Source organism: Camarhynchus parvulus, chromosome 5, assembly GCF_901933205.1.
Source record: "Camarhynchus parvulus chromosome 5, STF_HiC, whole genome shotgun sequence".
In the NCBI taxonomy this organism is placed as follows: Eukaryota; Metazoa; Chordata; class Aves; order Passeriformes; family Thraupidae; genus Camarhynchus; species Camarhynchus parvulus.
Window position 1 is genome coordinate 13287630 of NC_044575.1, and position 22413 is coordinate 13310042.

Below are 22413 nucleotides of genomic sequence, written 5' to 3' on the forward strand. Positions count from 1 at the left end.
GTTTCAGAAGAAACAGTAGAAACCTATTGTATTTTTTATTACAGTTGGAAAATTTTCAAAGAAAAAAAGGTCTTCATTATAGATTTGAGAACTGGACCCTCCTTTTTTCTCACTGCTCCATAGGAAAGCCAATAAATATGCTATTGTAGGCCATCTTAGGATGAGAATCCATCCAAGAAGAACAGAAAGGTCCAATTTTGTATGAGAATGGAGTATTTCTTAAGGAAGACCCAACTCTGATTTCTTCCAGGCCAACTCTGAATATCTTGTCCCACTCTGATCCTTCTCTACTTCCTCATTATTTCCCAATTCCTTCTACTGCTGGGCTACCTAGAGGCAAAGACTACAACTGCAAAACCTGGCAGAACCCACAGATGAATCAGACTGAATCAGTAAACAATGACTAAAAGTGCAGCGTCACAGGAACAAGCATATCACCGTGCCTCAAATTAAATCATTTAAATACAAACCTGCTGCAAATCTTAACAGGAATACCAGCTACAGTCTGGAGGGCTGGTATAGTCCTATTGCACTGGGATTCCTACAGAAATCTTCCCCAGGTCCTAGAAACTCTGGGTAGAGCATGTTCCTGCTTCCTGGAGTGCAGAGACCATTCATTATAGCGTGTCCCAGAAGGGAAAGGCAGAGGACAAGCTAATAGAGGTGCCATCCCTTCACTATTGCCTTTCTTCTAGCTCTCAACACTTCATTTAACTGGAACAAAAGGCTGCTGTCAATGCCAAGGCATAGGCCCAGGCATGAGACAGGATAAAGAAACCTTCATTTCCAGCAGCTGGTCCAAGATTTGGTACAGAAAGTGGATTTTGCTTTCCATTTACTCACATTTATATCGTATAAATCGTGGCTTTTGACAAAAGAAATGCAGCAGATTTCATCCTTAGTGCCAATTATTTAACTACCATCACTGGAACTATTATACTTCATATATCTTCATATGCAGCATTCAAACAATTACTTCAACAGGATTAAATGTCATATTTCATGGGACTGGCCGTGTAAATATTTACAAAGCTAGAGAACAGAAAAGACATCTCAGAGTTATTGATTCATGTCAAATATTGAGAAGCTGGGTTAATCAAGGGATTTAAGCAATGCTTTAAACCTCTGAGTCAGCATTGTTGAGATTTATTTAAACTTCTCTTACCTTTCAACATCTAAAGTTTTACAAATCGTTTATAACAACAAAGACTTACAGGCCATTTTCCCATCTGTTTGTCTGAGGACATTTCAGTTACTATTGTGAACTCACTAGGCTGAAGAAGTGATAACAGCTGTGAAAAGTGAATCATTCAACAAAAATAAAGTTCTCATTTCACTAAAAAAAAGTAAGAAATTATTCTAATAAGTAATTGTTCTAATTCTTTTGTTGTATTATAGAAATAGCTAGCTGATGGGCAAACACATACATTTTATAAAATGGAGCATATTCCATACTCCTTGGTCAGAAACAGACCCTATTTTTTTCTGTTTTTTTTGTGGTTAAATAAAAAAGATACACTTGCAGTGCTGAGAGCTGCATGCCTTTTTCAAGAAAAGACTAGCACCTCCTGTTCTGTATTCTGTATATAGTAGTTGTGAAATACATATGTCTGTATCTATGTGTTTGTGTCTGTTGCTATGTTCATGTACCTGCAATTTGATCTTAAAAACATAGTGACAGCATTAGTAGAGTTTTGTTTTCAGAAAAGGCTGACTAGGCCAGTCTGAGAAAGTCAAGGACCTTCTAGGACCACCAAAACAAATCAGCTGATAAAATAAAGCCAAGTCCCTGGCTTCTTCTGAAACTCTAGCTGTAGTACATGGTAGGAATTAAATGGCTCCAACCTATGTGCCCTCTTTTGGCAATGCAGATTCAGAGCCCTCAGGATGACTGAGCTCAGCTTGTAGTAATGAGTTTAGATAAGGGGTTTTTTGTTATGTGCTGACAGGAAACTTTCAATTGTAAGCTCAATTTTCCTCATCACCAGCTGGATTTTTGCTGGATCACACCTAGATCAGCACGAAGGAGAGGGACAAATCCATATCCTTTCATAACATGGCATTGTAACAAAGTAGCACATTAGCTGTATGCCTAATTTTGGATGCTTAAAGTAGATTTTGGTGTGATTTAGCTCTATGATTTCTTGAGGAATAATAATTTCTGTTTTGGGGAAGATCTCATCAAAGAAAAATTCTGACACTTTTACTACAGCCTTGATCCAAGGATGTGCTCCAAAAGAAGCACAGTGCCTCACCCAGGCCAGATTTAAGGAGCTGGGGGTGAGACAGACAACTCAGCAATTTTTTGCAGTGCTTATTGCCCTTTTTGCCAGGAAGGTGCAGTCTTCTCTTTCCCTACAGGTAAAACAGTTTGGAAATCTCCCTAGTCCTTCAGCAAGCAGCAGAACACCACTTCCACCACCTTGCCTTACTTGTGGGCACCATCTCCATAATTGCATCTGCTCGGTTCCATCTCCCATCAATTCTCAGCAAAACCAAATGGATTCAGGTGGGAGTTTCTCTTAGCTAACAGAGTGGGTAAAGACCAAAGATGGTCTCTAACATGTCACAATATTACTTCCATTTTTTCCCAGAGCAGCTTCCATTTATCTCACCGTTTGAGGCATACTTTCTGAAGGGTCCCAAAGGAATTTGCAAATCACAAAGAACCTTCACTCAGAAATGTCAGCCCAATAGAAATGGATGAACAAGTGCAACTCATCAGGCAGAGCATAGCAAATGCTTCTCAGCTCAAAGCAAAGCCATGCAACACTTGGAAAACATGGATGGGAATGAAGTACGTATTCAAGCAAAACTGAAGTAATTAAGAAAAAAAAATCCAGCTGTAGAAGTGCAGGAACAAGGATTTAGCCACAACTTCTGCTACTCTGGTTACTTTCATTAAAAGCATCATGACTTCTTTGTATCAGGCTTTGGGCTACACATCTCTTCAGACATGCGGCCTCTCTATGACTCCCTCAGTCAACATCAAGCATGAACCCACAATTTTTTTTTTCCATTCTCATTCTTTCTATGAAAGGCTTTCATCCAATTAATGACAAATCAGAGGGGCAAATCTAGCGTTTCAGAAAAGCAATAACACCTATGCAATTGCAGCTGCTTTATTTTTAAATGATTTTCAAGGACAAAATGAGTACATTGCATGCTGAAATCCATCACAGCTTTCCATTTGAAGACCTCAAACCAAATGATTTACAAGGGTCAGTGCTAACAGATAGAGCAATTCACAGCATGATGTAATCTAAAACTGATAAAAAACTGCACTGAAATACTGTTGAGTTGTCATGAATTTAATACAAGAGAGCACAGGCTGAATTATAGCATTCAAGCATTGCAAAACTGGTCTTCCAACCCTGGCTGCCTTTTCTTTTGAGGTTATAACTCTTACAAATAATTCTCTCAGCCTCCTCCAGCTTTAAAACATTTTGAAAGTACTCTCCAGTTATATTCATAGTTGTGCACAAAGTCACAGGTTCTCTCAACATCTCCTTTTCCTCTTCATATTGTTACAATGGGTCGTTCTTTTTCTTTGAAAAGAAACCAAGTGATGAAGTCAGAGCTAGGCTTACATGTCAGGAGTGGGAGCTTCTTTAGCAGTCACCATTGTTGGTGTCCTCCCTAGAAACCCCAGTGAAGGAAGAAGCTACAGAGGAGCGCAGAATCAAGTACTCTTACACACTAGTAAAGCACCAAAGCATACAGCAAAGCCTCCTGATGTGCATTTCTCTGCCTATACGGCCCTGGGATTCGGATCTGTCAATCCAGTGTCTTCGGTAAGAGGCAAAATATCTTCATACAATAATGAATATAATTAAATAAAATTTTAGAAAAAGGTTAAAATTTCACTTCAAATTAATGAGTTACTAAGTTTAGGAGTGTTAGGGAATATATGCTCAGTCATCTCCCACATTGAGAAGAAAGCTCCTTTGGGGTTAGAAATCACTGCAGTTCTCAGCTAAAGTAGAGAGCAGGGGGATTAACAAAAGAATAGCATGTGAACCCACTAGCTTATTTTTTTTTTAGTTTGTAGACAAAATTTAGACTTCTGTCTGAAAGACAATCTACCTTTTTTTGTATATGATTGTCCTGAGGATGCTGAAGTATAGGGCAACAAAGGTGATCCCAGTACACCAGACACAGAAGGGAAAAGAAGGACTTATTCTTCCTGTGTCATCAGAACAGTGAGGTGACCTAACACCAGCGACAAAATTAGTAAATGGACTCACTCTCTAACTCAGCTACACAGTAGTTTGAAAACTAAAATATATCTACGGCTAAAAGTTATTCTTCCACTATCACCACTAAAACTTTTGAGTTACAAGAACAGCTAAAATTATAGATAGGCCAACAGGAGTGCTCAAAGTGCACATATACTCTCCTGACAGTAGGTGTGCCACAAGGGAGACCTTCAGAGTGACCTTTCGAAACTCTACAGCTCATTTTTCTCACTTATGCCAGATTTTGGTCAGCCCCAGCTCAACATAGATAATCATCTAAATCTCTCACCAGTTATTAGAATCAGTTCACGGGAAAAAAATTTATTTTCAAGATGTATGGATTTTAATGCATTTAAAATTTTCTGGTAACACCACCTGCAGCTGCTGCTGCTGCTATACCATAATCCTTATCCAAACAGAATGTGAACTCTTTGGATAACCTACCAACTCTGTGCTTCCTACAGAGGTCTCCCAGCATTATTAAAGCTGGTTTAGATCTTTTTAACATGTAAAACTTAGTAAAATTAATTAATAATTTAACTTAAAATGACAAGTTGTATCACAGAAAAGCTAGACAACTTGGGGACACACATCCACCTTCATATTAAGTCCTCCTTAAATATATCAAATATAAACCAGATATTTAAGGATTTGAAGATGTCAAACATAAACTAGAATAAAATCCAGTTATAATATTCTTATTTTTATGGGACTAGGAGGACAGAAGTTCTACCGTCAAGTTTGGGATTAATCATAATTCCATAGTAAGTTTTGATTGCAAATTGGAAAATTAGATTATTTTGTTTGTCTATCATAATCCAAACATGAAAAATTATGAAAAATTACTTTTTAAAATTAAACTAGAATTTTATAATGCTATATGGCAAGCTTAAAGCAAAACTTTGCTCAGACACAGCAGCTGCTAGGCTGCCTTAAAACTTCCATTCCATGCACACCAACAGCCATCTATGTGGTGTTATCAACTGTGGCTAATTAAACAAATGCAAATCATGCTGCAATCGACCATGCAAAGCAAACTCTTTGTGCCTTAATATGCAGTTATTTTGTGCCATGATCCTTGTTAAATAAGGATCCTTGTTAAATAAAGATATTATTTTTGTACACTTTCCCTCTCAAGCTTCAATATCAACTTCAAACATGATGTTATCTTTCATTTTCCACATGAAAATTATGTCTAAACTTACGTTCCAATTTATATTTCTAAAAGAACTTCTATTTCAGCAGCTATCTTGCTCCAGATCTCACAAGCTCCTGCTTGCCCACCAGTCTCTGATTTGGGGCCCTCTTTCATGTCTTTTGAAACATCCAACTCTTCTGATTCTACCAATGCTTCTTCATCAATTACAGCTTTAGTAACTTCAAAGAAACCTCGCCGGTCACTTAAGCATGGCCTCCCCACCTGAGTCCATGAAAACTCTCTTTAAACAAGCTTTCTACTTTTAACATGTACTCCCAGATGACTTCTAAGGTCCTGCACCACCCTCCTTCAGTTCCCCAGAAAAGAAGGGAAACCCAAGCAAGGGAAGCTGCACCATATCTCTTTCATTCCCACAGTTGCCTTAGATCCCAACACTGAAATTCCTGAAGAGGAATCACTCACTGCAGGTAAGGTAACATGGAAGGCAGGAGCTAATGAGCTGGGAAAGAGTCTTTAAAGTTGTGGATGTGACCACAAGGACCCACAAGCCTAGGAGTCACAGGCCCTTAACATCTTTCCTGGGTCACCTGCCCTCCACAGCCCTCATTAACTCTCAGAATCTACCCTACAGCTCTTTCCCATTGGTCCCCAGACTTATTATTATCAAAACTAGGCATTTACTATGATTTAAAAGAATTTTCACATGTATTATTTTTGTCAGAGTCAACATCCTCTTTTCCTTTCTTAATGCCAGGCTTGGGTTCGCAGCCCTCTTTTCCCTCTATGTCCTCTGGCTGGCAATTCTCAAGGATTTTAGATAGTGTTTCTGTACTTGTGATTCTCAGATTCTCCCTCTGTCATCAACCTTTCTGCCTCTGTTCAGTTCCAGTGCTGAAGCTGCTGTCTGGCATCTCTTCCTGGAGATTTTTTCATCAGTTTGTGCTAGCTGAAGTGCAGAGTTGCCTTGATTTAGCCTCACTTTCCCATTTCTCATTCATAGTTGATACGAGTAACATACTCCCATTCCTGCTGTCTTCCCTCCCTTTTCCCAAGAGTCGCACACAAATAGCACCAGGTCCCAGGCCTTCCTTCTACCCCACCAGCTTAAAGAGCAGTCTGTTACCATTTTCACAGACAAATCTGCTGGTTAGACCTCTTTGGAATGTCTCTCCACAGCTACTGCAGTTTTCTTCTCTGCATCCCAACCATGCAATGCTCTTGGCAAGGAAGCTGCAGGTGACCAAACACCTCGTCTCACAAACCGGAGCACACTAACTGCTCCTTGACAGCCTTCCACTTGTTCTTCACCTGCTGTTCCCACATATCTGAATTTCTCTCATACTTGCAAGTTCAACCTAACTGCATTCCCCTGGTCTGCCCTCTTCTGTTGAGCATGGTGTTGTCCCTACCACTTGGTACACTCTATCAGCATTCCCTAACCATGTACCTTTCAATTGTATGTTTCACCAGCCTATCCCACTCATCATGACATGACCTTCCGTGGTCAATCCACAAAGTGTCAGGTCTCCAAGCTTTCCCATAAGCCCATTCCTCCTGAGACGTTGGCAGCAAATAAAACAAAATACAGAACACATCTACATACCTGTCTTACTTCCTTTCCACACAACCATCTTCTTGCTGTTCTTCAAGCTCCTTGCAAGACAGGAGCTGGGGGGCTTTCAAAACTTCCTTTGTCATTCCTTGTGAATTAATGAGAGTAAAAAAAGAATAGAAAACACAAACCCAAATTGCAACTTCCTACCAACACAGGCATTAGGAAAAAAACCCAAGTGAACAGTAGGAAAAGATGGAGAAGTGGTGTAAAACCGAGTAAAAGCACAACGTGATAGGAAGGGACAGCCCTGGGTACCCCTGCTTGTGAGAGAAGAAATTTACACCTGGGGAGATCTTGAATTGTGCCCTTCAGCCAGTCGGGTCCAGGCAGGACGAGCACAGCCGTGACTCATGTCAATGGTGCTCCAGAGGGTCACTCAGAGCCGAGCGAGGGGCAGCCCCGGGACAGGCACCGCTCCCGAAGGGGACGCTCGGTGTGACCGCCGCGCAGTGCGGGAAGCTGAGCGGGGCGGGAGGGCGCTCTGCCCGCAGCCCGGGTCCCGGAGCGGGCACCCCCGTCCCGGCGGCGGGCGCGGCCCGCGCTAGGACCCGGGCGGGAGCGGCGCCTGCGCGGCGGTGCCGGGCGGCGGGCGGGCTGCACCGAGCGGCTCGGCAGCGGCGGCGGCGGGAGGAGCGGCGGGAGGAGCGGCGGGAGGAGCGGCGGGAGGAGCGGCGGCAGCGCCGCGGATCCCGCCGCCCGCACCGGCAAGCGCTCGACCCGGGCCGGCCGGGCGCAGGGGCGGAGGCGGCGGGAGCGCGGCGCTGTCCCTTCAGCACCGGCGGCGCCCCCGCCCCGCAGCGCCGGGAGGGGCGCGGGCACAGCCCCGCGTTCCCCGCGGGGGCTGCAGCCAGCACCGGCGCCCCGCAGCCCCGCGCACCTGTGGGCAGCGCCGGTGCCGTGATTTTCTTCCCCCCCCTTTCTTTTTTCCTTTTTTTTTTTTTCCCTTGTGCTTTTGGCCACGTCCAACCAGGGAAAGGCCCTCCCCCTCCGGCACCGCAGCGCCCGCGCTCCCGGAGCATGGCCCCCCCTGCCCCTGCCCCTCCGCCGCGGCTGCAGCTGCCGCGGACCCCGAGCGTCTGACTCCAGACGGAGGCGGCGCAGCGCCGGGAGCCACCGCCACCGGCATCGCCTCGGAGCGGCCCCGGGGGAGCGGGGCTGGCCGGGGCCCCTCGCCCCCGCGGGCCCGGAGCGGGGCTCGGCTTAGGCACCGACTGCCGCCGAGCAGCCGTCCCCTGACGGGCTTGCTGCCTGCCGTGCTTGCTTGGATGAGTCTGCGACATGCCTAATAAGAGACGAGATGGGCCAGGGCGACGAGAGCGACCGCATTGTGATCAACGTGGGAGGGACTAGGCACCAGACTTACCGCAGCACCCTGCGCACCCTGCCCGGCACGCGGCTGGCCTGGATCGCTGAGCCCGATGCCCACAGCCACTTTGACTATGACCCCCGCACGGATGAGTTTTTCTTTGACCGGCACCCGGGCGTCTTCGCCCACATCCTGAATTACTACCGCACTGGCAAGCTGCACTGCCCCGCGGACGTGTGCGGGCCCCTGTATGAGGAAGAGCTGGCCTTCTGGGGCATCGATGAGACCGATGTGGAGCCCTGCTGTTGGATGACCTACCGGCAGCACCGCGACGCCGAAGAGGCTCTGGACAGCTTTGGTGGGGCTCCCCTGGATAGCAGTGCTGAGGACGGAGACATAGATGGCACCGGAGACTCTGGTGATGGTGAAGATGAGCTGGAGATGACAAAACGCCTAGCACTTAGTGACTCCCCAGATGGCAGGTCTGGGGGCTTCTGGAGACGGTGGCAGCCCCGCATCTGGGCACTCTTTGAGGATCCCTACTCCTCCAGATATGCAAGGGTAAGCTATACAATCAGCACCCTCATCGAAACACTTAAACGTCCCTGCGGTCCCACTTCCTCCCAGCATCACCAGGGTTCTCTCAGCTGTCAGAGCAGAGCAGCCATCCATGTGTATGGCCATACAAAAATCACGTGGGGTCTATGGGGATGTAACCCACACTCTCAAGCAGGCCCCAGGCATGGGGAACTAGTAGATACCAAGGCCTGAGCTTATGTACTCAGATGTGGGCCTCCAGAGACCCTGATTTTCTAATAGGCTCCTAAAACTCCCAGCCTGGGGCAGGGTCCCGGTCATAGGCCAGAGAGGTCTCTATTACACCAGGTAATTTCCCTCTATGCATAGATTCTTACAGTCAGACATCCCCCAGCAAAGAGAGACACCTTGTCCAGCCTTCTTACTAATGGCTCTCTCCCCTTCACGAGATGGGGAAAGGATTATGGGAGTAAGCATTCCCAACAGTACCAGGGGATTTGGAGAGTTTCAGCCTGGACTGGAAAGGGAGTCAGTGCCTTTCTCTTTTCTGATACATACCAAGTTAAATATTTATGAACATGCTTCTCTGAAAATGGGTAATTCAGCCGCTCACTCTGGCTCTTTTTCCCTTGTGGGAAATGCAAAGTATTAATCAGAGGAAAGGGTTTCATTCATGTAGAAGGGACACAGTGTTTGACAGGTTTCTTGCCTGCTACTGAAGGACAACTCCTCCCCTCCTGGTGCCTGCGGTTGTTTTGGAAAGGGAATGCACACTGGTGCAGCTCACAGCATAGATGTGGATAAAAATGGTCTGTAACAGTCATCCAACTGCTTTAAGTAGGCACCTCCTCATGCTATGAGAATAATTACATTAATTAGGGCCTGATTCTGCTCCTGAGATCAAAAGTACTGAAAACATTTTCTTCAGGAATAGCAGCAGGATTAACTCCCAAGACAGTCAATTTGATAACTAGTGAAACAGATGGAAGATAGTGCCTTCATAAAGAAATTGGTTGGCATAGGCTCTACTCTTAAATGTACCTTTGTTAGAGCTTAATTTCTGCCAGCCCTCGGTAAGGATGAGTGGTGCTTTGGTGGGGGAGGGTGATCAGTGTTCCTGAGAAGGATCAAAGAAGTGAGATCAGATTAGGGAGAAAATTGGATGGATGGAGGAAAGAGAAGTGGAAATGCAAGGAGCAGGGAGAGGGGAGCTGGCCGTGTATGAATGGGTGGTGGAATAGCAGCTGCCGGAGACTTGGTCTGAGCAGAGATCTCCAGCAGGGAGACACCAAGTCTGCAAACTGAATGAATGGGGAAAGCTGGAGCAGAGCCTGGAGTTATATCTTGCTGCATTTCTAAAGATTCTTATTTGTACACCATTTAGAGACTTCCTCCTTGAACAAAGGAGTTAATATTTTAAATTAATTCCTTTAAACAGCATGGAGGATAAAGGAATAATAGAATATTTACCACAAGATGGAAAGATGATGCTGTTGTATTGCAGCTTTCAAATCCCTGATTTCTGCCAAGGGAACATGGAAAGCGAAAGGCAAGGCTGGAGGGTATCCTTCAAAATGCTTGGTTTCCGTTAATCAAGCCCAGTGTTAGCTGGCAATCTGAATAGCAGATCTCTCTGGTACCCAGGAATCTGTTGGTAAAACATATCTCAAGTGAAAGTAATGTGCTTGTTCAAGGTTTTGGGAAATGGTTCAAAAGTCAAATGGATAATGTTGTCCCAATGAAAAGGATACAGAGCTTAAAACACCCTTTTGCTTGGAGGCATTATGATATTTTAGGAGAAGGACAAGAATTTATAACCAATAGTAGGAGTCTTTGTGATGCACAGGCTGGAATTCTAGAAGGATATAAATTCTGTAAGGGTATTTCCATTTAGCAATTTTTTTATAAAATGTTTTGGCTTTGTTGGTTTTGTTTTTTTTTTGAGTGGATGATGTACCATTTATTCACAATCACTTGTGCATACCTGTTAGAATCCAACTCCTGATTTACCTCTGACTTGTTCTTTCCTTAGAGGATTGTTAAGACTAGATAAATATGAGTACTCTGAATATTTCATGGGTTAAATATGATTCTTTAACTTGTATCTATGGAGACGTAGGCCACATGCATTAATATTTTGCATGAAGGAAGATGGCTTTCCTCATCAACACATGCACACACTGTCCATTAAGAAGACATTATAGGACATTTAACATTTCCTAATAAAAGCCATAAGTTATGGTTATGGATGTAAAAAGAGATGGGTGTTTGATTTATGCTCCTGTAACCTATCACAGACATTGCAAAAAGACCTGAAGCTCACAATAGCTAATTTATAGTAAAATAATTGATAGCATCATTAACAAGTGAATGGTATATTAAGGCAATTATTGGTAGAGTCAGGCAACAAATCCACTGTTACCCCACTTCTAATTGAGTCCGCTACTTTCAGTTACAAACTGCAATGCAGTTGTGCAAAAATCTAAATTCACATTGCCATTTTGTCAAAAAAAACCCCACAAAATTTTCTCTTCCTAAAGGGGACTGGGACCTGTACTAAGGGTGGTTATTACAGACCTTTGATGTTTACATATGGCACCAAAATGCATGTCAAAATAACATCTCAATGTAAGCATCAGTTTACATAACCATTATAGTGTTACACTAGGGCAAGTAAAAGGAATACAGTCTCTGAATATTAAGATTAAATGAAAATCTGCATATCTGTATAAAGCAAGATTCTCTGGACTGTATCTGGTATGCTAGATCAGTGAATGTTTAGGAACTGTCTATGAAAAGCTCAGCATTTACTCAAACCCAGCCATTCTTGGAGGATTTTGATGGACACTGCTTGCAAATACAAGTACATTTGACTGTTTTGCTTCACCTCCACCTGACTCATACTAAATTACCTCTGATCTCGTAGACAGCCAGGGAAGACTGGAAGTGCATTTGTGTACGTCAGGCAAAATCAGCTAACTCTGCAAATTTTATTTCTTACTTTGATTAAGCAAAGCTCTTAGCCACTAATCATTTTTCTTTAGGTGCAACATAGTCAACAGTTGTTCCTTAAAACAATAGTCGCTGATTTTAATTAATTTCAAATTTTCTCCGTGCTAATTTCTTAATAATGTAGTTCTTTCTAAAAAGAGGAAACACTTCAAAAATTGCATAATCTTCTGTATCTATAATAAGAAAAGATAGTTTGTTTCAAATGATAGACTGCCTTAGACATCTATCTTAGTAAGATAAACAGGTATTACACTTCTCCTTAAGCTAAAGAATCCACATTTGGATATCAGAGGCAAAATCTTGTGCCTTGAGATCTGAGCAGAGTAACAAAAGATGATTGGAAAGATCCAGGGATCCAGGAAGATTGTCAAAATCATCTGTCCAGACAGCTAAATATCACTGACCATACCTAAACTGATGTTTCTTTGAATGTCATTAGAACTGCCCTTTTTGCATCATCCGACAACTTTGTAAATTAATTTTTTCGAAGTAGGCAAAAAGGGAGAAATAGAGTCAGCCAGAAAGCTATGCTAAAGCAGCAGAGAGTTACAGTGTGGTAGAGTTTCTGCCCTCTATACTTACTAGACTTCATAAATCCCTCAGTACACAAATGTGTGAAAAATATTTTCTTGGCATCCTCTCCCCTTTATATTTATGTCTGGTCATGCTGTTCTTCCACTAGTAAAGCTCCCACTGACTTCCCGGCGAGTTTGGCCTGCAGGTATCTAACATATTTATTCCCCTTCCTCCTCCTCCTCCTCAGCAGGATAAGGTTGTGTTTGTGTTAATTCACATTCCTTGGGTTACTCAGTGTTTGAGAACGAGGAGCTTTCAGCTGAGATTGTGTGCTACTGCTCACATTCAAATTGGACAGTTAAGCTTTTTTTAATGAACTCTCAGGAAAGCTTCAGGAAAGCTTTTATAGTCCTTCCAAATAAACCTTTACTGTTTTTTAAATAAAAACTGGTTAGGGTCCTATGGAAAGTCCTCAACAGCTTGACTTGCAATCCTGGCATATGCTGTACCACTTTGATCTGTAAGAGGAAAAGCAAAACTCTCACTCACCCTTCCCTCATGTTTCCCCTTCACATCCTGCAGAAGAATCTGCTTTCCTCAGTGGGTGACTTTTGAAGGACAAGTTTCTGACACTGAGAAGGAGACAGGAAAAAGGACAGTGGTAAAGGGATGAGAGAAAGGTATTCCCCAGGGATTTCTTCCAGCTTTCTTTTGTACATTCAGGAGCATTTCAACCTTGCTGTGTTCATTTAAACTGATTTTTCACTATATAAAGTACAACCCATAGGTATGAAAAGGTTTATGGGATCCTAGTTCCTGAATAATCACACTGTCTTGAGGATTAGAGGCTGGGGTGGTTCTGCTCGTTCCTTACTCCTGGCCAGCATGGCTTAGCTCAGGAATTGAGGCAAATCTCAGGAAGTGGGAACAGATACTCCTCATCCTTCACAAGGGGAGCTTATTCCATAGATGTGTGATGCTGGACATGCTTGACACAGGAGCACTCCACAGACAGTGGTCTGGAGCCTCCCACCAAGCAGAAGCAGACAGGGGCAGAGGAGATAAGAGCTGCCCCGCTTGCTTCCCACTACCCTCCTCAGGGACAGCTTCCAAAGGGGCCCTGCTGGAGCTGCTCTCCCACCTTAAGCCTTTCTGGAAGGTGTCTCCTGCAGAGCCATATCTAATCCTGCACTGAAGCTGGCTGCAGGAATTCTCACCATATACTGTGACAATTAACGAGACAGCCTAATTTTAACTGCACGCTGCATTACAGCTCTGGAAAAATGAGAATCTTTCCACATCAAATGAGGTTTCCCTTGCACTTGTAGTATAATGGAATTACAGACATTATTAACTACCATTGTATCATTCATTATTAATGTAGTTCCTAAAATTCCATTTTATTCCTATTTTCTCCCATCAAGGAACACGTTACTGCAAATCCTTATATAACCCACTAGTAAGCATGGTAGCCTTCTCTGCATCCTGACCAAAGAAACCTTCGCAATGCCAGCTAGAAAGTGTTCACTGCTCCAAGTCCCACATACAGTCCCTATCAAATTGGTCACGGTGGGAGCAGGTACACAAGTAACTCCTGGGAATTGTCCATTCAAACTCAGAAGTAATACGTTTTTAAACTACCACAAACACATACAAAAAAATTAAAATACCAGAACAGCCATGCAGAATCACGGCTTCACCAGTTTGAGCTGCTCAGAAGCACACAGGAAGATATGATGTCTGCCCAGAAAATCTTACAATCTCTTTGAAGTCACGATCTCACAGGGAGATGAGAGAGATGATGTTACCCACCTGACAATTCCATGGCTGCCTAGTACAGACTGAGCAGTTTGAATTCAAGGACATTTTTTTAAAATCTATTTTCCTATTTCCAATTTTATTTCTATTATTCTAAAACCTTGAAAAAGAACAGCATCTGTTGCCATTTTAATTCAATTTTTTTAATCTCACTTAATTTTAATGTTTCTAGGTTACAAAATTTACTTCATTTAGCCAAGGCTGTGATTGTATGGATCATACCATCATATGCATACACATATATATGCCTTCCTATTGCTGCCACCTCCTACGATGCTGAGTGGGATTTCCTTATGAGGAAGGACTTCAAAATTAAACCACCCCAAAATATTTCTGCAGAAGTAACCGTGGTGCCACTGAAATCAATGTGAATTTAGTGGCTGGTTTCAGAAAGATATTTGGTCCCTTCTCTCTTCAATCCATCCCTATGTACCTTCAGTTATTTTCTTTGCCCTTCTCCTGACATTTGCTATTTTGGTTTTGGTTAGGGCAAAAAAGGCAACAAAGTACTGGTAATTCTCTGTTGGTCTATCATGAGACAAAGGAGAAAAAGATCTGTGGATCAATTATAATATTTCTGTTTTAGAACTGTTCACAGAAATGTGATGTATTAGACTATACCTAGGAAAACTATTTTTCCATCTTGTTCTTCCCTTCTGCTGTGCAATCTAGCATTTATCAGTATTTGTCTTTCTTATTTGTACAAATGCATAGTGTATATTTACAGTAGTACTTTAGTAAAGTCTATACATACTGCCTTTCTCTTAACATAAGGAGAGATGATAGCAAATCAGCAACAGAGGGCCCAGCCTTACTGTTATTGCAACTCAGCCAAAATTACCACCAACTTCAAGGATAGAAATGAATTTTCCTGCAGTATGGTTCAGGATAACAAATTAATTGGTGTGTGCTGCTTTTTTTAATAGACACAGTGCCTATTTCCATTCCAAAGCACTAAAGTGCAATAGATCTTAGCAATTTATTAGGAGCATACATATTCAAATACATGTGCTCATAATCTTTTAAAGACATGAGCATCTTTAGTACATTGTATCAAAACATAGAGCTCTAATACTGACAAAGCTCATCATGATCTTATTGGCTTTTTTTACTGCAAAGGACTGTAGAATACATTCCCCTTTAAACCACATGACTTCAATTAACGTTCAACTAAATCATATCCAAGCGCTGTGTTTCATAATAAAAAGGGCAAGCAGGGGTATTCAGATTGAAAAATTGGGCCCTGATAATCAAGTGCGTAATTCTTTCTCATGCAAATATAGATGGCAAAACTGAGTTTCCATTTTGTATAAGCTTGATTTTATGAGATTTGTGTGCATTCTTGGGATATAAGACTGAGAGAAAAGCCATTTTGAGATCTTTGCAATTGTCTTACAATTAGCTTCTCAGTTACTATATGCTGAATTTGATCTGAGGAAAGAACAGTTTAGAAGGCTGACTTGGCTTTCCCTGCTGAATATTGAATTACATAAATATGTGATTCACTCCAAATGGTACACAGAAGCGGTAGGATCGGATGAAATCAGAGAAATCTATGAATCCATGGAGAACCACCTCCTCCCCCTGGAATATAAACCAAATGCTGTCATTTCTAGAATAATTTTTACATCTCTCTCCTGTGCTCACTAAGTAACCAGATTTTGCTATCTTCACTCCTACTCCTGTAGTGATAGCTTACTCCAGGAATATCCCCATTTCCGTCAGGCTGAGAACAAGGTACCACCCAACACGGGTAAAGGTAAAAGGACCAGGCCCTAATTGATTTTAATTTCTTTCTGATAAGATTTATAAAATGTAACAGAGGCGCTAATAAATCAGGCAATAAAAATTATGAATAAATTGTGGGCCAAGGCTTTTTGCCGTGATTGCTTATGATGTAAGACCCTTTAATGACAGTAAGTTAAAATTGCATTGTAATGGCCTTTTGTAAATGCAATAAATCTCAGGTTTCAGTGTGCTGCAGACAGCCAGCAATGTGTGTGCTGCACATGAGCTACCAACACAGGCACACACTGCTGGCACACACTTACGTAATTATGTTGATACTTCAGGAGCAGCAGTAAATCTCAGCACTGCTAGATTGACTTGGAAAAATCTTGGGTCAGGACCACTGAGGTCTTGTGACTACAAGAAAAAGCTTAAAACATCATACTGGCTTTTTACTTGAAAACCTGAGAGAGAATGCCCCTTTTAAGAGGCAATAAAATGGATTATTTGCTTTTAAATAGCAAAGGCAAAACCTATTGCTACTGAGTCTCACAATTTTCAGAGGCAAATACAAGTTAAGACATACATTTTCACCTGCACAGCCAAACCAAATTGATCTTCTCTTCTGAATTTTCTTGATTATCTACCCATTCACAAAAAAATTAAAGGTACACAGAGATACATCAACAGTTACTTAACAGCTACTTGTTTCGACTGCAGCAGAGTTTCTCTTGCTGCCCACATTTGCCCTCAAAAATCACATTCTTAAATACAGAAAGATCTGGTCAGCTTGGGTTGCTTATCATTTAACACGCCTAAGAAAATTAGCTGCAAATTTCCCTTGAACATTCATTCCAATACCCCTGTTCTATATATCAGCTTGAGCTTCTTGCAGTTTTCGTTACACCAGATCAATTGACAGGTATAGATGGTGGAGGCCAGTTCTGTGATTTATCCAGTTATAGATTAAATTAAAACCTTCAGTCAGAATGCGTCAGACTTGATAACAGACTTCAAAACAAAATGAAGAGGAAGAAATGTCTAAAATGCTGAGCACCTACATCCTCCAGCAGAAGGGAGGTCATGTCCTAGAGCAGAAGAGGACACAGGCAGGAAGCGAACAGACCATCACTAAAATCCCACCCCACTTTGTAGGACCACAGTCCCAACTACCATTGATTTTAGTGGGATCCAACCAGAGACCCATGCAGACCTATTTCAGGTAAAATTTTTCAGGACAAGGACAATTGTATAATTGCCACAACACGCAATGCAAAAGGGCTTGCCTTCTCAGCAGCCTTTGATCTCTACTCTAAAAACACCACAACATGATCTCAGCCACATTGTGCTATTCCTGTTTCCTTTTTTAGCATGGATCTCCCCTTCTCATCCAGTGTGGAGTTCTGCAAGAAATCTAGTGACAGTACATCTTAGCACTTCTCAGGAATGTGTCCCACATAATGCAGAACTGATTTTAACTCAGGGTTTCTCAGTAAAGCACTTGTAAGGACAAACCAACAGCAACCTGACTGTGCTCTGATAGCTCAACCAATACCCAGACTGAGGCAACTGCTGTGTGGTGGTGTTTGGCTTTCTGGTTTTGGGGCAGTAGCAGATCAGCTGAGGTCAGAATTTTGCTTAAGTGATATTGAAATTTAGTGTTCTGGTGTTTAGTGTTCAGTTGATAGTCTAGTGTTCAGTTCACTGTCTATCCTACCAAGAAGTCCCTGAGGTGCTAGGGATTTTATTAAAAGACCTAATGTAAATTTCAAAACTGTATAGATTACTTAAAATGTTAGTTATGTCTAAGCAGCAGGAAATCAATAGTGTAAAAGTGCATTCACTGGTCTAAAGAAAGCATCTTTTGGAGAACCTGCTCTACTAAGCAAAGAAGCTCAGTTTTCACTGTGTCAGTGCCATGGATTACAGGCAAATGAAAGTTTGAAATTTAGTAAAAATTTTATAGCATCTTCAACTCCAAACCACAAATTTATCTTCATCTCCATATTACCATCAGCTGTAGGAACGCCTACAACTGTGCATTTACCGTTCCCAAAGGGTATCTTGGCTGGGACAGCACGGTAAGCCTTGGCTTTTACGAGGTGCTTTTTAACATTCATTCAGAACTTTCCCACGTCGTCAGACAAGTACACAGACCTACACAGTGGAAATTTACAAGAAAACAAAAACCAAAAGCCTAAAAAAGCCCCCAAACCTGAGATTTGGACAAATGATTGCAAGCAACTGAACTAATGCAGTTTATGGAGTGAGCATTTGTTAGAAGATCTGACCAAAGCCCTGCTTGCTTGCCTATGTTATGAAGGATCCTCTCAGGAGGAGCATCTGCAGCATGCCAATAGTGCAAAGGCAGGTCACACACATTTAGCTCAGCAAATGAACATTTGCAATGGGCACAAGCACACAAACACCACATTTTATTAGCTCAGTATGGCACATCATTTGGGTATGCTTCAGCCCCTCTCATTTTCTTTGAGTTTTACTGTGTGTGAAATCATCCAAGATGTTTAATCTTACTACGTCGATTTCAAAACAGAAAACCAAAATTTCTTAGGTTACTTGCTTTGCACTTTTTCCTCTCTCCCTTACTGTTTGTTTATTTCAGGAGCTAGCACAATAGAGTTATAATTTCTGTGACACCTCTAAATGCTTGTACTATAAAAACAGCAAGTTGACAGCATCTAAGGGAAGGCTTTACACTATACTCAGATGTAGTGTTTTCCAAACCAACCTGGACTGCAGCAGAAGATTGCCCGAGGCTGTGATCCTTTGAAAGGTGCAGTGTGTGCCTGAGCTGTGGTGGCCAGTGCACAGACAGCAGGGCTTCTCCATCACCACCTTCTCCATCCCTCCTGCTTCCAGGAGATCTAGCAGTCACTTCCTACATCTTCACTTCTGAGGGCAGACTCCTGGAAGGGTGTCACCATGTCAGCTCAAGCTTAGAATTCCCAAAACACTAACCATGCATTTGTAATTTTTTAAAATGCATATTAAAATTTCCCAGTGCCTACAGCATTGTTTCTGCATGTGCCCAAAAGTGCCTTAGCACTGTTGGCAACAACCTTATATCAAAGCCTGGTTGATGCCCATAATTTTCCTTCACTAATAGAAAAATCCTTTAAATGAGATTGCCAAATACATAGTGAATATACACTGTTTTAAAAAACATACTCCAACAAAAACATGAGATATTTGTAGTATGAAACAGTTCCCCGGATGCAATAATCTAGTGGCTACTGTTTTTTGTTTAGAATGTGAAATTTCAAATTTAATATTTTCCTCCCAGTGCACAATTTCAAATTTTCATTCATCTCTGCTTGGGAGTCCTCCCCACTTCACAAAGCTGCATAATCCAGGCAGTTAGCGAAGTTAATCCAATTTGCACAGCATGAGGAGTTTACAAACCATTATACTGGGAAGATGGCAAAGCACCATTTCCCAATAATGTGGAAGAGGCTGTTCCTCTGTGGTAATTCTAGGCTACTGAATTCAGCTAGATCAATAGCACAAAACAGATATACATAGTGGCATTATCAGAGATTATTTAATGTTGGCATATGACCAGACTGGTCCTTTTATTTTCACTCACTTGTTGGAAGCCAGGTCCTGGTAGAAAAAAACCATATGTTGTCCTCATGCACTGGACTCCAGGGTGAGCCATGCATAATGATTTTGGGATCTCTGTGCAGCCCCTATGGAGAAGGAATGTGCAAAAAATGCACAGAAATGTAGGAAGTGATATGCAGAGTAGATGATATGCAGAATTAGACAGGACTTTTTCACCCCAGAGCCTGAGCAGTTCTGCCATGCTGCAAAGCGAGCTCCAAAGTCAGTGTGAGGACACATCACATGATTTGTTTTGAAAAGACCTACGTTTCCCGGGGCTATCAATCTGTCACCTTTCACTCGTGCCATGGAAATAAAAGCATTCTTAAAATCTCTGAAGGCTGCCTTTTCATCAATATTTTAACGTAAGCATTCTTTTAATTTAAATGGAGATTGATCACTTATATTTTATTACTTTTTAATAAAAACCCATGATCATCATTACAGGAAAGTGATCTCAATGAAATTATTGCCAGGAAAAATCTGACTTGGAAAAGCACTAAAACATCTTTGCTAGATCAGAGCCTTTTATAGCATGTATGTTTAGTTCTGGTTTTAACAACCAACACACAAGTGATCAATGGGCATTCTAGCTATTACATTCACTGCTTTCATTATAAACTTAAAACTAGTCCAAAATCTTACTGGAAACTGTAAAGGGTATATTGTTAAATATCCCTCTCTGCTGTAACTCACCTTATATAGGAAGACTTGCCAGGGACGCTAATGAAGCGGAGATAGTTTTGCAGTTTTACCATCTGTTATCAAATATACTCCTGCTATAACAGAAACACAATTGTATCAGAATTTAGAAGTGACAAAAATTGAAATGAAAAAAATTCTTTCATTGTTTAAATAGCTTTGCTGCATAGTTCAAAGAACAAAATGTTTGGACGATTCATAAAACATCTCAGGGCTGCTTTAATTAAAAAACAAGATGCAGCAAAAGAATAGTGATGAAGTTGAACATAACCACAACACAACAGAGAGGTATCAGTAAGAAACCATGTTGTTCCACAGCCTTCAGGTTTAGACTTTAATTCAGGATAACATACCCTATTTTTATATGCTACAGAAAAAAAGTCAACAAAAAAACCCATTTGAAATGTGAATGTCATTGAAAAATTTTAAAATGCTCCATCTACACTAGCTTTGTGATGATTGTAAAGTGCTTAAGAACTGCATCCCCCTCACCCTCTTTCCATCCTAAGTAAGGACCTCCAGGGTAAAAACTCTAAAGAACACTACAGTTTAGCTTCACTTATGTGCACTGGACTAAAAATGAACAGTTAATATTTATGTGAATCATTGTCAGTGTCAAGTGAGATGAAGCTTATAAAAATAGATCCAAATCAGGGAATGAGTTTTAAGACTCAGTGGGTAAATGCCTCTTTACGTACGGTATTATTTATAGATATTTTTTAATCTGTTCTGTCATCTTGTCTCTTAAGTTATTAGAAAGTAAGAAAGGAACTATGGCAAATGTAGATGAAAGAGAAATCTTATTGGGAACCGTGGCAGAATATGAGCAAAAGCCAGGAAGTTTAAAGCTGTGCTCCTAAGCCCCTTGCTTTCTGTATGAAAACAGTTCCAGCCTATTTTGCAATTAAATATGCACTTTTAAAAACTAACTATGCTGTTGAAATAGGAGGAATGGTATTTTCAAGACTCTCAGGCACCCATAAGACTTGCTACCACATCTGAAAAAACAGCTAATCTCAAGTGTGTTTCAGGCATTGGGCTGAGTCCTGTCTCCATGGTCTCATGAAGCCTTTGACAACCTAATCAAAGTTCCCTCTAGATATAAATGTTGAGCTCACCACGGTCACAACAGAAATTCCAGCATTGGATCCCAGTTTTTGTAGCTCTCTTAGAAGTCAGTGCCAAGTGCAGATGGTCCCTAAGTTGATCTCCAAAGGTTCTAAGCACTAAAAAACTTAAAATGTTGTTGTGATAGCTTTGTACACCTATTTATCACCATCTGATAAGGAGACTGCTGGTACTAATACTGCCCTGCATCAACAAGGTTTTGCGAGTCTCAACCATTTATGAAAATACTTTAAAAACTGCTACAAAAAGGACAACAATAATGAAAATATGATTAGAATTTGAAGCAAGTATTTGATATTGAAAGGCAAAATACTCAAGACAATTAGGATGCAGATCACTTTGTAAGAAAATTCAGAGGAACGGGGCACATCCACAAGGATTCTGCTGGGTTCTTGCAAACAGGGGAATGTTACATTTCACACGTAAGAATCTGGGGAGGTCTTACTTTCCTTCTACTAGCAGGTGGAAAACTCTCCTTTGAAGCAATTGGAGCCATTTCTTCATTCATACAGACACATTACACAACCTCTATCCGACAGGAAATAAAACTGGGCAAAGCAGGCAGCTGCTCTCTTCCCTGGGTCTACATGGTTATAGAATCCTGCACAGGGGAATATGTATCCATAGGCTTTTGCTTTGACCATTCAGGTATCATTTTTATAAGCATCAAGGTGAAGTGGTTTTTGTAGTTTCTTCATCCAGGTAGGATTTCAATGTAGCTGCATGTCTGCTGAGAACAACACGCAGAGCTGCTCATTGATTTGAAGGCATTTCTTGCAAATATAAGCTTTTCCTGCTCTTGACTTCAATAGCAAGATCTAATTTAGACGAGTGGAAATTGCATCTAATAGTTTTGTTCTAAATCTATTTTAGAAGTGAGATGTATGTGTTTACAGGCACAAGAATTGCTGTAAATTTAAGCAGAGGTTTCAGATGTGAATATTAGGAATAACTGGGGTTTTTTTTATTGCCACAAGATGTCTGAGGATATTCATCCCAGTAGTCAACTAGGTTTTATTTAGCAGTATCA

The 22413-nt window shown here is 41.6% G+C and overlaps 1 protein-coding gene across 5 annotated transcripts in view; it reads left to right on the forward strand.

The window, feature by feature from the left end:
• Window positions 1-7977: 7977 nt before the first annotated feature.
• The window catches only part of KCNC1 (potassium voltage-gated channel subfamily C member 1), a 123490-nt gene continuing 109054 nt past the window's right edge, over window positions 7978-22413 (forward strand). For all 5 annotated transcript variants that reach the window (XM_030950396.1, XM_030950394.1, XM_030950391.1 and 2 more), the window contains exon 1: window positions 7978-8879. In XM_030950396.1, coding sequence (XP_030806256.1) covers window positions 8310-8879 — 570 coding nt within the window. In that variant the 5' untranslated portion in view covers window positions 7978-8309. The remainder of the gene's footprint in view (window positions 8880-22413) is intronic.